The sequence below is a fragment of the Carassius gibelio genome, chromosome B25, assembly GCF_023724105.1.
Source record: "Carassius gibelio isolate Cgi1373 ecotype wild population from Czech Republic chromosome B25, carGib1.2-hapl.c, whole genome shotgun sequence".
In the NCBI taxonomy this organism is placed as follows: domain Eukaryota; kingdom Metazoa; phylum Chordata; class Actinopteri; order Cypriniformes; family Cyprinidae; genus Carassius; species Carassius gibelio.
The window spans coordinates 13,914,018-13,929,774 of NC_068420.1; the positions used below are offsets into that span (position 1 = coordinate 13,914,018).

At 34.7% G+C, this 15,757-nt stretch overlaps 1 protein-coding gene across 2 annotated transcripts; it reads right to left on the bottom strand.

Annotated features, from left to right (window-relative positions):
• Nucleotides 1–575: 575 nt before the first annotated feature.
• Nucleotides 576–9,748, bottom strand: il17rel (interleukin 17 receptor E-like). Of its 2 annotated transcripts, XM_052597127.1 has the most exons (18): nucleotides 9,561–9,748; nucleotides 8,719–8,746; nucleotides 8,483–8,623; nucleotides 7,840–7,946; nucleotides 7,574–7,688; nucleotides 7,419–7,463; nucleotides 7,194–7,336; nucleotides 7,034–7,105; nucleotides 6,894–6,948; nucleotides 6,199–6,359; nucleotides 6,049–6,093; nucleotides 5,446–5,503; nucleotides 5,218–5,369; nucleotides 4,853–4,918; nucleotides 4,690–4,747; nucleotides 2,515–2,631; nucleotides 2,047–2,096; nucleotides 576–1,475 (listed from the first exon to the last, which is right to left on the bottom strand). In XM_052597127.1, the coding sequence occupies exons 1-18, from the start codon at nucleotides 9,666–9,668 to the stop codon at nucleotides 1,467–1,469; spliced, it is 1,530 nt and encodes a 509-aa protein (XP_052453087.1). In that variant the 5' UTR covers nucleotides 9,669–9,748; the 3' UTR covers nucleotides 576–1,466. The 2 variants fall into 2 exon arrangements, with proteins under 2 accessions (XP_052453087.1, XP_052453088.1); XM_052597128.1 differs by lacking the exons at nucleotides 576–1,475; nucleotides 2,047–2,096; nucleotides 2,515–2,631; nucleotides 4,690–4,747; nucleotides 4,853–4,918 and adding an exon at nucleotides 4,926–5,106.
• Nucleotides 9,749–15,757: the final 6,009 nt, after the last annotated feature.

A 15,757-nucleotide genomic window follows, 5' to 3' on the forward strand; every position in this document is an offset into this window, starting at 1 on the left:
GGCTGGTGGCTATTGACCCCAACCAAAAAGGTCACATGCAGTCACAGGCAGCTAAGTGGAAGTTGCTAAACATACGACAACTCAGCAAATGCTTTTGTCTGTTTCTTTTTTCAGTGCTTTATCCCTTTATCCCAAACACGTTTTCGAGGCAAAGCGCAACCAGTCGAACATTCAGTCAGGGAGGTACAGAAAAGACAGCGGTCTGGTCCGTATGGAAAGTATCAAAAGAGAATGCTTCACTCCCAGCTGAAGACTTACAGACAGCAGGTGGAGTCTGGAGGCAGCGATGAAGTCATCGAGGCCAACAATTTTCACATGGGTTTGTTTTACAGTGTTTACCAGAGTCAAAAACTCCCTAGCTATGACACATATATGTCACTCACACACAGACGGTTCCATGAAGAACCTTTCACATCCATGCAAACGTTCTATTTCACAAAAGGTTTTTTATATTATTAAAATGCTATTCACACACTGATTTAAGAACTGTTCCTTGAAAGGTTGTTTGAATGGTTCTTTTTTGGCATCACTATGAAACCCCCTTTATTTTCAAGTGGACCCTGTGAACTCTTGAGTATGATAAAAAATAAAAAATAAAGTTTATTCAGTTGATGCTCATAAAAACACAATAAAATCACAGACTAAATTGGACAATAGTGGCATCTCCCCAAAACTGTATTGGGCCTATATATCTACGATTGAGCTCTATTGTTTGGGCTTTACTCTATCCTTCAGGAATGTTTTCATCAGCAAACCCCAGAGCCGATTCCACCCGGCCCCTCCCATCGGCACAGAGCAGCACCGTCCAGAAATGTCATACAGTATCTCTGAATCCTCAGGATCAGAGAAAAAAGTGTGTCATCGAATATAATGATGACAGGGACAGGAGACACAGGAACATGTGCAGCTGCAAAAGTTTCTATGGCAGTAAACCAACACATTGGGGTTACACAAGTGTCTGTAAGCTGACCACCCATTTGTGACCTAGTTTCAAGCCTGACGTGAGAGAAATATCAACATCAGAAGCAAAAACTCATTCACACTGCTGACACAGACATTCATTTGTTAGCGACAATGCCCTCTGCTGTACAAAAGTAGTAACTCATAGGTGATAAAAACAAATTTGATAATGCAAAGCAGGAAACTATTAATGTGACGCATAAATTCAGTCCTACACTGACTTACATACAAAAGTTTCTTATACAAATGCTTCAAATTCATGTTAATACACTGCGTGTTACAAACTCATAAAAGCAGCTGGTACATTATGCATAAAAAACAATGTATTTAGTTACATTTTTCAAATGTTACAACTTGTCATGTGTGCATTACAGAAGACATAAACAAGTATTATGTCAGGTTTCAGTCTTACAGTAAAAAAATTAAAAATAAAAAAGGATTACACATGCATGCTTTATTGAGAACTATCCTACAATCTACATCCTCTTGCTGAGAAGGCGTGCGTGTCACTGATTCTGTTAAAAGGAACATAAACATACTTTATTTGTTAAAATAACAACAAAAGACCTATTCATATATAGAGATATTATCTCTACAACTAGATCAATTATGATTTCTGATGAAAACGTATGTCATGTTTGCCTATGCAAAACTCATTGGTTTGATGCTGGATGTATTGGGTGGTTGCCAGGTTATTGTAATAGGTTGCTAAGGTGCTGTAAATTGTTTTCTTTAGCATGTTGCTATGCAGCTGCAAAAGTAAAAGTGCAAAAAAACATGAAATGCCTGACACTTGATATATACCTACTGATATACATTTGCTATTATACTTTTAAATGGTAAGAGTATTCATTTTTCAATTGAACTTGAGACATTTTGTAGTTATAGAAGTAATCAAACTATGTTTACATGTATCTAAGATAAAATGAATTCATACTGTATTTACAGTAAATAGTCTGCATGTGTGTTTTGGAGGCTCATGTCTGATCACGTTAAAAACACCATGAATCATGAGCACTAGTGATTGTAATCAAAGCATGCTGGGGACTCTATTATACAGCCATTATTTCCTACTGGTTTACATACCATCCTCAAACATGTGAGTTTCCTCCATGGTGTTCTCTTCTTGTCCCCATCTTAGGAACAAATAAAGAAACAAATAAAAATCAAAACAACCAGCAGATATTTTCCAGGAAAAACTGCCAGTAGCAAATGAAGTCTAACAACTATATCAGAGCTTTTCATCTTTTTCTTCACAACACGTCCACACCCGATTCAATTCTAAAGCTTATATGCAGGTTTGGAACTGGTATGTCTACTATTATTTGACTTGCATTGAATACTACTGTTCATAAGACTTCCATCTATAATTAGCTTTTAATTATTACTCTTATTTTCAGTGTGAAGAGGATGTTAAATCAGGAACTACTGTGCTGTAAATTAAATATATATAATCTCTTTAATCTCCAACATAATGTGTACTGTTACCAACAACAGTCTCGCTGTTTCCTTCTAGCCAGTGGCGACAGGTGTGTCAAACCGCTGTCAGTTTACCTTTTAAAGTCATTCTACCAAACAAGACAGCTGCCAGGATCACGGTCAGAAATATGACAGCAGGCAATAAAATCTTCTCAATGTCCTGACTTCTCTCTGGGTCACGGCACCAATTTGCTGTGTGATTAAACAACAACATTAATATCCTTCATAGCTTATATTGTGTAACATGGTAATACAGTACAAATCTCAAGAGGCATAACTAACTACATGTTCATTAGCTTGGCTTTAGTTTAGCTATTTTCAAAATCGTGTAGCTTTTCCAGTAAGAGGCTACACTACAAGTATTTATTCTATTTTCCACAATGTAGTTATCTCAGTATAAAATATTACATTTTATTTTATTCTTTTTGCTTGAATGCATTTTTAACCACTTGAAATAATGCGTAGCTGTATCATAGGAAATGCCACTTACTTTTCATTATTGTGACATTAGCGCTGTTTTCAAAAAGTGTCGCTTTTGCAAGCTAAACTATAAGATGCTTCATTGGTATTTTTAATTGCATTTTTTTGAAGATTTATATATTGCTAAATATTTCAATGCATTGTTATGGCCACAACATAGGTTCACCCAAAAATTTGAATTACCCCATTATTTACCCACCCTAAAGTCATCCTAGGTGTATACGAATTTCTTCTTTCAGACAAAAACAATTGTTACATTAATAAATGTCCTGGGGCTCATCCAAGCTTTATAATGGAGGTGAATAGTGGTCAAGATTTTTAGGTCCAAAAGAGTGCATCCATCGATAATAAAATTTATTCCAGATGTCTCTGGGGACCTAATAAAGCTTTCTAAACCCTTATGAAATAAAAATATATTGCAATATATGTAATTGTGACTAACGTGGTTCACATGGTTAACGTTTTACATGCTCCAAACTTTTACTGTTTATGGCTCCGAAGCACTGAATGATGCAGGATGTAGGCTTAGCGTAACCTAGAAAACCAGTCTCCTCTTGAGTTGAACTACTTTAATATATGAGTAGCTGTAGCCGTGGTAGTGCTAATAATGCTACATTGCAAAATTTTCATTGCATTGTATTATTGCCACAACTTACATATATTTTTGTAGCTAGTTTAGCAACTTGTCTGTATAACTACTTGAATAGAGTAGCTGTAGTGTCACAGAATTATTTTATTTGAAAGATTAGGTTTAAAGGAAGGTTTAAACCTAGGTTTATAAAAAAAAATAAAAATAAAAAAAAACATTTTCCAACTCCCCTAGAGATAAACAGTTGAATTTTAAAATTTTCTAATCCATTCAGTCGATCTCTGGTTCTGGCGGTAGCACTTTTAGCTTAGCTTAGCATAGATCATTGAATCTGATTAGACCGTAAGCATCTCCCTTACAAAATGACCAAAGAGATCCTATATTTTTCCTATTTCCTATTGTGATTTTCTAGGTCAATGTGGCAAGGAACTATACTCTCATTCCAGGGTAATAATCAATTAACTTTGCTGCCGTACCATAGTTTATATTATGTAGCATTTGAAAATTGTCAGAGTTGCTGGGGACTATATTCCGGCGCTGCCTAGAAAATCACTACTTTTCATTTCCTTAGGTCTTGGTACACGATGTAACTACAGAAGAGTCAAGTTTTAAATAGGAATAATATAGAAACTCTTTGGTCATTTTTGAGTGAGATGGTGTATTCAGATTCAATGATCTATGCTAGGCTAAGCTAAAAGTGCTACCGTCAGACCCAGAGACCGGCTGAATGGATAAAAAAACGGTAAAACACAACTATTTAGCTCTCGGGGAGTTGGAAAATGAGCCTATTTTCAAAAAAAGTGTAGTGTTCCTTTAATGTTCTTCTTGCTGTGGCTGTATTGTGGAAGACAACTTTTACATTTACATTTATCACAATAGTGTTGTTTTTGTAGTAGCTACACTACAAACATCGTTCTGTTTTCATTGTTGTATGCCCACAAAGAGAACTGCTTGAAAGTATGAGTAGCTAGTTGTATAACTAACATACTAAGGCACTAACTTACTAACCTTTCATTAATGTGACACTAGTTCATTGTGCCCACAATGTAGCTATTAGCTTTTAGCATGTACTGTACTGTAGTTACATTAATTCTAAATGTTAAGCTGTAGATTACTTGAAATAATGAGTAGCTATAGCTTGTTACTTCAACACTGATCTTATCACCTACATATGTACTTACAACACTGCAAGTCACATTGAAGCACAGGGACTGAAAAGCGCACATCTACCCTCTGGACCTAGAAACATGAAAATACAAGACCATCCACATCAATAATTATCACTGACAAAAATCCAACAAGATTTGACAGCACGGTTACTGTCGTTTTCTTTTGTTGCCATACCTGGATGCAGACACAAACTTCGCACGAACTTTTAGACAAGTTGAAAACTGTGTGCTTCATTTTGTCCTAGAAAACAAATAAGGCCTGGCATGACATCAAACAAGACTGCTTTGGTGCTTTGAGGTTTCCTTAGAACAGACCCTTTTCTTTCTCATGTCATCAGGTACAAACCAGGTGAAAAGTTTTACTTTGACAAGAGAATTGCCTTCAATGGAGGCCTCAAGGCATGCTTTACAAAGATGAATAGGAGTGTACTGAGAAACCAAAAAAAAAAAAAAAACTATGAAAAATAATATGCGTCCATCATGTACATTTGTCATTGTAACTGATCTTACAGGAAGATTATCCTGCTCAAGGTTCCTTACCACAGAAAAGTTTGGGAACTCGTTTCCCTCGATTCGTTTACACTGAGAGGAGGGTTTCATCTCACAGACAGAAACGGAGAAGCTGGCTTTGACCCATGTTGAAATCTCTGCCCACTGCTGACCATCTTTGGATGTAATCTTTGCTGTCCAGACTTGTCAGATAAAAGGACATTCAGCATCATACAGGGTGTAACATAAACATCTGTGAAAGCTATTGTGCTTATATACCTGGGAAATTTCCTTTTGCAAAAGGACACTTTATCCATGTCCCCACTTCAGTGGTAAACTACAAAAAAAGAAATGACAATGAATTCCAATCCAACCCAAAAAGCTTTTTTCTGTCACGGACATTAATTTAAAGGTGCAGTTCACCCAAAATGTTAAATACTGACTTCATATCTAAACTACTCATGTGGTAGATTTCAAGTCACCAGAAGTCATTTGATAGTTTTTAAAGAACAGAAACATAATTTTAAATGATAAACAACTGGACTGTAGAGATCATGTCAATAGGGGGAAAAAAGGCAAAACCCAGACATTTTAGGTAATTTAGAAATCCCTGAAAGAAAAAAATGGATGTATAGTCCTCTAAATATAGTTCAGAACAATGTGGATATACTGCATGAGCCATTTGGACTTTTATGGTGCTTTATATCATTTTTGTAATGTGACAGTTCTAGGAAGCTAGAACATTCTACTACATTTATCCTTTTGTGTTCCATGGGAAAAAAAAAGTCAAATGATTTGGAACCTCAAGAGGGTGAGTAAATAATTACAGAATGTACATTTTTGGGTAAAAGCAAATATACAATAAAAAAAAAAACATTCAACCTTCGTGCAAAGCGTTGGGTGTGGATCCACGGAAGAGAATATCACCTGAGGTAAAAACAGTAAAATATGATATGAGGGTTCCTAACGATCAGCAGCTATTACAGCACATGTAATAAAAGGAACAAATGATTAGAGGGGAACAGAGCATACTTTTTGCCCCTCTGAATGGAAAACATTTCCGATGTCTTGACAGCGTTTCCCTCCATCAGCATGGCACAGAGAAACTGACACTTTGACTGGACACTGCGGCTCCCATATCAGCTCTTCCTTATTGAAGTCAAAGGTTATCCCAGACCACAGTTCTTCTAAATCTGTTACAGAGAAAAAATGCAAGAATTTCAAATGGCAATTTATAATGCTGCTAATTTAAAGGAATAGTTTGACCAAACATGAAAATGAAAAACAGGTCAAATATTCTTCAAAAGATCTTCTTTTGTGTTCCACAAAATAAAGAAACTGCTGCAGGTCTGGAAACAACATTAGGGTAACTGATATAAGTAATTAATGATTTAAGTGCTTCACATTTGAGACCACTGGCAAGCTAATGATTTGGGGCACTATCTAACAGGAAACAGGTACTCTTTTTACAAATTCAAACATGTGCTAACTTGTACAAAACAAAATCTCACATTGATACAATATGACTGAATGCAAATAAGCAAGCCAATGCAAGAAAGGTTTTTTCCCATCAATTTAGTTGTTGCTGAAAGGTTTTGAGGCGGGTCTCAAGATTACCTCAGATGTTGCCACTTGTTTTAAAACGCTCGGTTACCTCACAAAGCATTTTTACAGTGTAAACCGAGAAACCGACAACATCTGTTTTGAACAAAGCCAATTTTACTCACTGTTTTTGAATGGGCACACCTGAACTCTCCTTGCATCTACTCTGGCAGGCCAGCCCTGAAATAAAAGTTGGTGGAAATCCACACTATCGGTCAGATTGCATGTTCAAACTTTAATTTTCCGTAAAATAAAGCTTTCATACCTCGATGCACAAACAGGGTAATGGTTTGGAATAATGAAGCATTATGCTACTCTGTAGATGTTGTGGCTTTATCTGAAAACACATGCAAAACACAAGGTGAAATGAAACGATGCAAAGTATTCTAGGAAATAGAATGCAAAAGCGGGCTCGCCATTTTTACCTTCATATGAGCCCCTTCCCCGGCACAGATGACCTTACGTCTATGGCAGAGCCGGAGATTGTAGTCTGTGTCCTCTGGAGCATTAGTCACTTTCACTGTTAATGCATTCATGGCTTTATCCACAGTGTATGCCAGCTTCCCAGCTACAACAAAATGACAGTACAGTTACAGCATTACAAACTGTCTATCTAACTTTCAATGTCGGGACATGATAATAAAACTTACTGATGCACTCTGAAATTTCATCTCTGATACCTTCATGACTGCATTCTGGCATTAAAAAGGAAAACGGCAATAGGTGTTAATGTTATTTATATCATGTGTGACTACATTGTGTATAAGAGTTATATATAGACTGCTGATAAACACAACACTGATACCAGGAACAAGGTGTCTTTGTGTCCACGTGGCCTTACAGTAGTTGGGAATGGTTTTGAGTGTCACAAACACAAGCTGTCCAGGTCTAACAGGAACACATTTAAACTTCACATCAACCTAGAAGCAGAAACCGAGTATTTAATATCTGACAAGCATGCAAAGTAGGAGATTATGTGACAGATTTGTGTCATTGATAAAATTCTCAGTGGTAATCTGTTTGCGTAGTGTAACCAGCAGGTAAGCGTCATTCAATGTGTTTATACTGTACCTGTTTCCCTGTGGCTTTTCCTTTGCCAACATGGCCAAAGGTGTAAATCTGGCAATGTCCTATCATCCCCGCAGAGTCGGCACACACTGAGACTCCACGAATATCACCTGGAAAACAGTTTGACTCTTTAGGAGAACTGAAACCCATCCGCTGTGTGGGTGGCACAAAGTAGTGACGACATTTTGCAGTTTCTCCTTCAATTAATGTTTTTTCATTATTAAGGCACATTGTGTTTAGTTAATATTAGACCTTTTAGATTATAGGGTAATGAATTAATAACTTTCACTGTTGTGAAAGATTTGGTTTTAGAAAGATGTAGTTGTACTAAGATGTCAATGAGTTACCGGAGTATTTGGTTAAATGCAGTGACGTAGGAATGACTCAGTAGGTCTAGAAAAGTAATTATAAAGCAATCTAACAGCGGTTGTTGATGCTTTTCAGGAAAACTGCGCCATACAAAAAGATACAGTTCAATGAAAACACTTTGAACGCAGTGGGGTAAGTTATCACAAGTGCAAACACCTCTTATCCAAAAATGAGCGGTATCTGTAACCATTTATTATATTTCTTAATATATAACATTTAAAACATATACCACATCAAAAGCATGTCATTCACACAATGTTACCAGAATAATACGCACCAGTAGCATTCACTGATGTTGTGATTTTAAGCTGGAGGGAACATTTTCTCCCTTCACACGCCAACACATTAGACAACATCACATTATTAAACACTGAGCTGCTAACAGGCTGATTCCTGCAGTGAAATGCTGAGAGTGGAGCTATAAAGTAATACATAAAAAAATATGTTAGGACCATAGATTACTGCATAGATATAAACACAGACAGTCAGATAGGTAGATAGATAGATACTCACAGTAAGCTTTGGGTTTACACTGTAGACCCTGTTTGTAGAAATCAAAAGGACTATTATTTAAAGCACTATAGGCTGAGTCATGATGGTGTAAATTACTTTCCTATTTATGCATGCTCCAAAACTGCTTTATCATTTTAACAGGAAATGTGACTGAACTTTAAGGATAGAAAAAGGGGTTTCCCCACTCACTCCTACAGAAGTTCCTGGTTGGAGCAAATATAACAAAGCTAGCAGGCATATGATGTAAATTTAGTGTATCCTCATATCTAACTACAATTATCAAAGGAATACAAAAAGATTAGTCAAACTTGGTGAATATTGATGACCTAGATCAGTGACAGTGGGTTATTGGTGTATGTCAGCTTCTGTTAGACTAACACATTGTCTTTTTAATGCATCACCTAACTGGCTGGGTTTCATTGCTTTGAATGATATCATGTTTTTATGACTCATAATTTAAACCATGCCTCTAGCCACTTTTCTAACACAACACAGATTTAGCTCTCATATAAATAAGCACTGGCTTAATTAGGTTAAATATTAATATATGCAATTGTCAGCAGGCAAACTTCAGATTTAATTTAATTTATCCATCTTTTACAGGTTAAATGTTTCACTCCTGGCAATCTAGATATAATTCCAGCAGATTGTTGTTAAACTTTTGATAATTAATTTTATGACTGCAGCAATATTTTACTCGAGTAATTTCAATGCAATATCAAGTTTAAAAAGAAAGGGAGAAAGAGAAATGAAAGACCTTATTAAATTAATCTTTTATCTAAACATTCTAAATTACTAATTACATTTAGACTAAATAAAAAAATAAAATACATCTGACAAACCTCAGAACAACTCCAAGCACAATCCTGGTTTGTCTCAATCCTGTCCGAGTGGATCTTGTGGTTCTGGAGGATGAGGAACAGAAAAGGAAGAAGTGGAAGATATTTCATGTTCGGTCAGTTTTGACACGCGCTGAGGTTCCTGTACAAACTTGCTTTGTTGCTGTGAATGACTTGCTGTCAGAGTATGCAGCACTTTAAATATCAAACAGGCATAGCCATTTAGAGGGAAATTGCTCCCGCCCACTAAAACCCAGATAAAGTTGAAAAAAATAACAAATTTACATAGTGCAGCTTCCAAAGCTCATCCATGTATCAACCTATCATCTCTCACTCTCTCTAATAGGGTGGACTGAGTACAGTTGAGGCACTTTCTGCTTTTTTCATCACTACACAAAAACTAAATGAAAATTCAGTGATTTTTCACATGTTTCTTTTGCTTTTGTTCTAAAATACCATCAATTCATAATAGCCCTAAGTAGTTTATATTTTCCACAATTAGCTTTGTTTGTTTATTTGAACATGTAAATAAAATATATAAAAAAATACAAATAAAAAATGTATATACATACAGGCATGCATACATATATAAAATTAAAATAACAACCAAATTAAGTCATGTACTTCTCAGCACAATCTTTCCATATTATTGTAACCAATTCAAATTAGAAATTCTCATGTTCAAAAGGAATAGGAAGAAGTTCATAACAAGCTTTTCAGGTCCTACCCCATTTCTCTATTTTTATCCTTTAATTAAATACAAAACAATTTGATGCTTCACTTATATATACATGTACGTCCTATATCTACCAACCTTCTGTTCACATAAACCTATACATAGATACAGATGCATACACACACATTCCCATTTTTTCCTTCTTTCTTTTCCATCTATGTATAACAAATCAAATAATAACACGTCCATACTATACTTAACATGTAGACCAATGAACATGTATACAATACTATCACCTCAAGTCCTTTTCATATTCATTTAATATATTCAGTTTAAATAGTCTTTTAAAATTACTTATTGTTCTACATGATTTCATCTCTTCACTGCAGCTGTTCCATACAATAACTCCTTTGGTTGTGATGAATTGATACTTAGAATTTGTTCTTATAGATTTCTTTTTAAATACAAATGTTCCTCTTAAGTGATGATTGCTCTCTCTCATTTGAAACAACCCTTGAATACTGTTCGATAGCTGTTGATTATTTATTTTATACATAATTTGTGCGGTTTTGAAGTCAACAATATCTCTGAATTTTAATGCTTTTAATTTAATAAACAGTGGAGTAGTTGGTGCTCTATAGGTGGTTTAATTTACAATTCTTAAGGCTCTCTTTTGAAGGATAAATATTGGTTCAGTGTTGTTTTTGTAAGTGTTTCCCCATACCTCCAAACAGTAGTAATGTAAGGAAGTATGAAGGAACAATACAACATATACCATGTTTCCTGATTTAATAGGTAATTGATTTTATATAATATAGCAATTGATTTGGATATTTGAGCCTTAATGTAATGTATATGTGGCTTCCAACATAATTTTTCATTGATTATTACTCCCAAGAATTTAAGTTATTTTACTCTTTCTATTTCAATATAATTTATCCTAAGCTTTTTGTTTACAGTTGTAGCACGATTACCAAAAATTATAAATTTAGTTTTACTTAAGTTCAGTGTTAGTTTATTTGCATCAAACCAGCTCTTAATCTTTTGTAATACATTTTCCACTGTATCCAAGAGTTGTTCCAGATTTTCTCCAGAACAGACTAAATTAGTATCATCAGCAAACAAAATGGTTTTCAGTGTTTTTGACACCTCCCATACATTATTAATATACAAGATAAACAACAATGGTCCCAACACTGACCCCTGGGGGACCCCAAAAGTAATTTTCTTTGACTTTGAAATATGGTTTTGCAGTTCAACATATTGTCGTTGATTATATAAGTAGCTTTTTAAGCAGGAAAGTGCAGTCCCCCTAATTCCATATTTGTGTAATTTCATAATCAAGAAATTGTGGTCTACTGTATCAAATGCTTTCTTAAGATCCAGGAATATCCCTACTGCATATTTTTTTGTTCGATTGCTGTTGTTATTTCTTCCACAAATTGAATAAGTGCATGAGATGTTGTCCTATTAGTCCTGAAACCATATTGCTGATAACACAGTTTATTATGTTTAGAAATGAAGTTATAAAGCCTTTTGGAGAATATTTTTTCTAATATTTTTGAAAATTGAGAGAGCAGTGAAACAGGTCTGTAGTTTGAAAGTGTATGTTTTTCACCAGCCTTATATATTGGTATCACTTTTGCCACTTTTGCCATTTTCATTTTATCTGGAAAACCCCCAGTTTTCAAAGATTGATTACATACATGCGTAAAAGGTTTAACAACACAACCAATAATACTTTTTACCATAAACATGTCAATACCATTCCAGTCAGTTGACTTTTTACTATTAAACATAAAAGCACATGTCAAGATGCATTTTTTTCTCAACTGTACCCATATGGTGTTCCCATGGGGTTTTTCACTGGTTGAATTCACTGGACATTTGGTCCCCATGAGGTATATAAGTACACAATCACACACAGCCTCTGAATATGAATTGTATTTTCTATGATTAAACTGTTACTCTATACTGTATACCATAAAGTTTATCCCAGAGTAGGCTATTAACTGTACCTACTTTACAACCTTGCATATGTCTTAAAATGCTATGTAGTCCTTTTAACATTCATGTTAGAAAACATGTCCATTAATAATAGGCAGTTGAAATATCACAAGTATACTTTTTTTTTTTTACAGAATTTGCGTACACACTGACTCAACTTTACCCCACGGTTATGAAAAGATTTCTATTTTTAGAGCACAGATTAACGTTCAATGATATATGGTAAGTTTAACAATCATAAATGAATAATAAGCTATTCATTTGTAGAAAGGACATGGTGAAATGAAAATCTCGCCTTTAAAAAAAAAAAAAAAAAAAAAAAAAATACTTTTGCCGATATCTTAGAGGTTGGAAAGACGCACACATTTCAAATTTCCCACGATCAAAGAGAACACTAATACACGTGTATGGAGAGAGAAAAAAATCACGGTTATGTTACGTAAGGTATTTCAACTGTAGACTACACGTCTCAAATGTACTTTACTCATAATGCCAATACAGAGGCATCATGACCATTCAAAGTGAGAGGGCACGTGCCTCCTCGTATTATTGAGACGAGTGGATTTTTGATGAAGCTTCAACAAGACAAAATAGCCGATTAATATTTTTTTTACATTTCATACAGTCACATCAGCGTGATTTTAATGTTCAGTGCGTTATATCATCATCTGCTAAAATCACATCTGCGTTCGCTGGCTGGCGCTGAGCCAAAGACAGACGTGTTTTTGCAGCACTTTTTGCAATAACCAATTACACAAGATGCTCGTGCATGCATTGACCAATCAGAGGTATTCAGGTGAGTCATCGCTGTAAACCAGTGTTTTCATCACTCGCTCGTTTACAGAATACCTCTTTCTGGCGAATTTGCGACAAAGTGCAAAAGTGTTTACGAATCTGTAAGATATTAATTTCACAGTGTAAACAGCTTCAGTGGTTCAGTGAGTTTTGGAGTGTGCTTGAACTAGACTGTCAGTGCAAATTTTCTTTTATAATGTAAATGTTCTTTGCTCACTTTCTGTACAATAAAAGTGTTATGATGAGCAGCCTACCTTGCAATGTTAAATTCGCATTAAATATAAACAGACAGTTCTGTAGAAACTATATTTGCCGCTAGATGGAGACAAATAACAACAGCAGACACGATTCACGGATACAAGCGGGGGTTTCCTACTAAAAATACCACAGTTAGGCCTACAACATCATTATTTTTTTCTCACAGGTTTGTATAACTGTCTTATGCTAAATGTTGCATATTTCCAAAAAGATCAAAACAAAAGCAACATGTATCATTGTCACTGGAGAATTTCAAGTTTTAAAGAATTCCAAACAAAAACAAACTGTCTGTTTTTTTATTCTATAGTGTTACTATATATATATATATATATATATATATATATATATATATATATATATATATATATATATATATATATATATAAAGAGCTGGGTAGATTAGTCTACTTACAAATTGTTATTCGCTACTGATTACAAATTACATGACAAAAATTGTAGTTAGTAACGTAACTGATTACACATTTTAGGTAATTATAGCTAATCAGACTACTTTTAGATTATTTTTGACCTCATTTATCACATTGATTTAAATAGGATAATCTTTTACCATATTTATATAAAAATACAAAGAGCAACAAAATATTAATTTTGTTTTTATCAACAACACGAAGTACAATAAACATAATATTACATCAAGGTTTCTAGACTGGTTTCTGTAGGAAAAGAAGAGGGTTTGTAAGTTTAATGAAAAGCTAATTATTTATTAAATCATAAAAATACTAAATAAAAACGAATCATTTTAAAATAATTAAATAAAATAATTACCTGGGAAAAAATTATAGATTTGTTTACATGTCACCATAACCAACGCCAGAGAACCATGAACATGCAAATGAACACTTAATTTTTTTATTATTATTATTATTATTATTATTATGTGATATGCTAGATACTGCAAGGGGTGATCATGTGATATTGTTGGTAGAAATTGACTTCCCTGAAAAAAAAAAAAGTATGATAATTATAATATAGATATTTAAGGTATTACTATGATTACTAACGGTTTTTATTAACACTCATTAAGATCTAATTTTTAGGGGTAATTAATTATTCCAAGTCGAATAAACAAAATTATAAATAATAAAGATGATTATAATATAGTTTATTATTATTATTGTTATTGTTATTGTTGTTGTTGTTATTCATGATGGTCGACACGAAAAAAGATGACATGCATGTGAGTATGTAACCAAACCAACAGCATCCTATTTATTATCCCATACCAATAATAATAATAACAATAATAATAATAATAATAATACTTATTATTATTATTAATGTTCGACCAGAAAAAAAGAAGACACGCATGTATGAAACAAATCCAATAGCATCCCATTTATTATCCGATCCCAAAAAGAATAACAACAACAACAATAATAATTATTATTATTATTCATGATGGTTGACTTGAAAAAAAGATGACACGCATGTGAGTATGAAACAAAGCCAACAGCATCTCATGTAGATAATGAACACTCCTGGGCCCTCGCACATTGTTTTTTGGCGGGGGTTGTTTTCTCGTCTCTCTCTCCTGATTTCAGTGGTGCTCTCTCTCTCTCTCTCTCTCTCTCTAACCACCCCCCACCCTTGTTGCTTCTCTCCTCCAGCCTCCGCTGCACCTTTGACTGCTGTGGTGTGTTGTGCTTTGGCTACGAGTGATCTATAATTCTCTATTTTTTTCTTTTTTTTTTTTTTTTTTCGGTTAGTTGTTGATTGGTTTCTATTTTGTAGAATTAATTTGTGAAGGAGGGAAGTGAGTGTTGTGTCAGATGGGGGTGTCGGCTCCCACTATCGCATGGGCACCCCAGGCTGCGGCGGGAGTTTAAATTCTCTGACAAGGCGTCATGGTGTAAAAATAGATTCAGTCACTGGTTTTGGAGGGATGCAGTTTAGTGGTGGGTGATTTGGTTGGACATGAGAATATTGTATCAGCATCCTGTATGAACAGCGCTGTTATTGTCTTTGTGAAAACAGTGGATTTAGCAAATCAGCTAGTAGAAAGCAGCATAGTGATTAACTGTATTTTTACACCAGTGCTTCCCTCGTCTACACCTTCTAAAAAAGTGACGTTATCATATGTGCCACCATTTATCACAAATGAAGTGTTGATCGGAATACTTGCCCATTATGGTAAAACCTATAAAGATGATTCCAATTGGCACCAAGTCTCCTCGCTTGAAACATATATATTTTTTTAGGCGTTCTGTTTATATGATCCTGCTAGATAACATTGAGGAACTGGATTTGTCATTAAATTTTTGACATAAGGAATTTAGTTACATAATTTTTGCCACTACAAACAACATGACGTGTTTTAATTGTGGCGAATTGGGGCATATGATCCGTGCGTGTCCAGGTAGACAGGATAAGTCAAATGAGAGACCTTTACAGGTTTTAAAGGATGGGAGCATTGTAAATGAAAATGTAAATCGTAATGTCGCTG

Bases quoted from the DNA above. Each gene is read 5' to 3' on its own strand.
- il17rel (XM_052597127.1), bottom strand. From the start codon at position 9,668: ATGAAATATCTTCCACTTCTTCCTTTTCTGTTCCTCATCCTCCAGAAC. The intron at 8,624-8,718 runs GTGAGTATCTAT...ATTACTTTATAG, and splicing joins GTGTAAACCCAAAGCTTACT to CTCCACTCTCAGCATTTCAC. The intron at 7,689-7,839 runs GTACAGTATAAA...TTCTGCTTCTAG, and splicing joins GAAAAGCCACAGGGAAACAG to GTTGATGTGAAGTTTAAATG.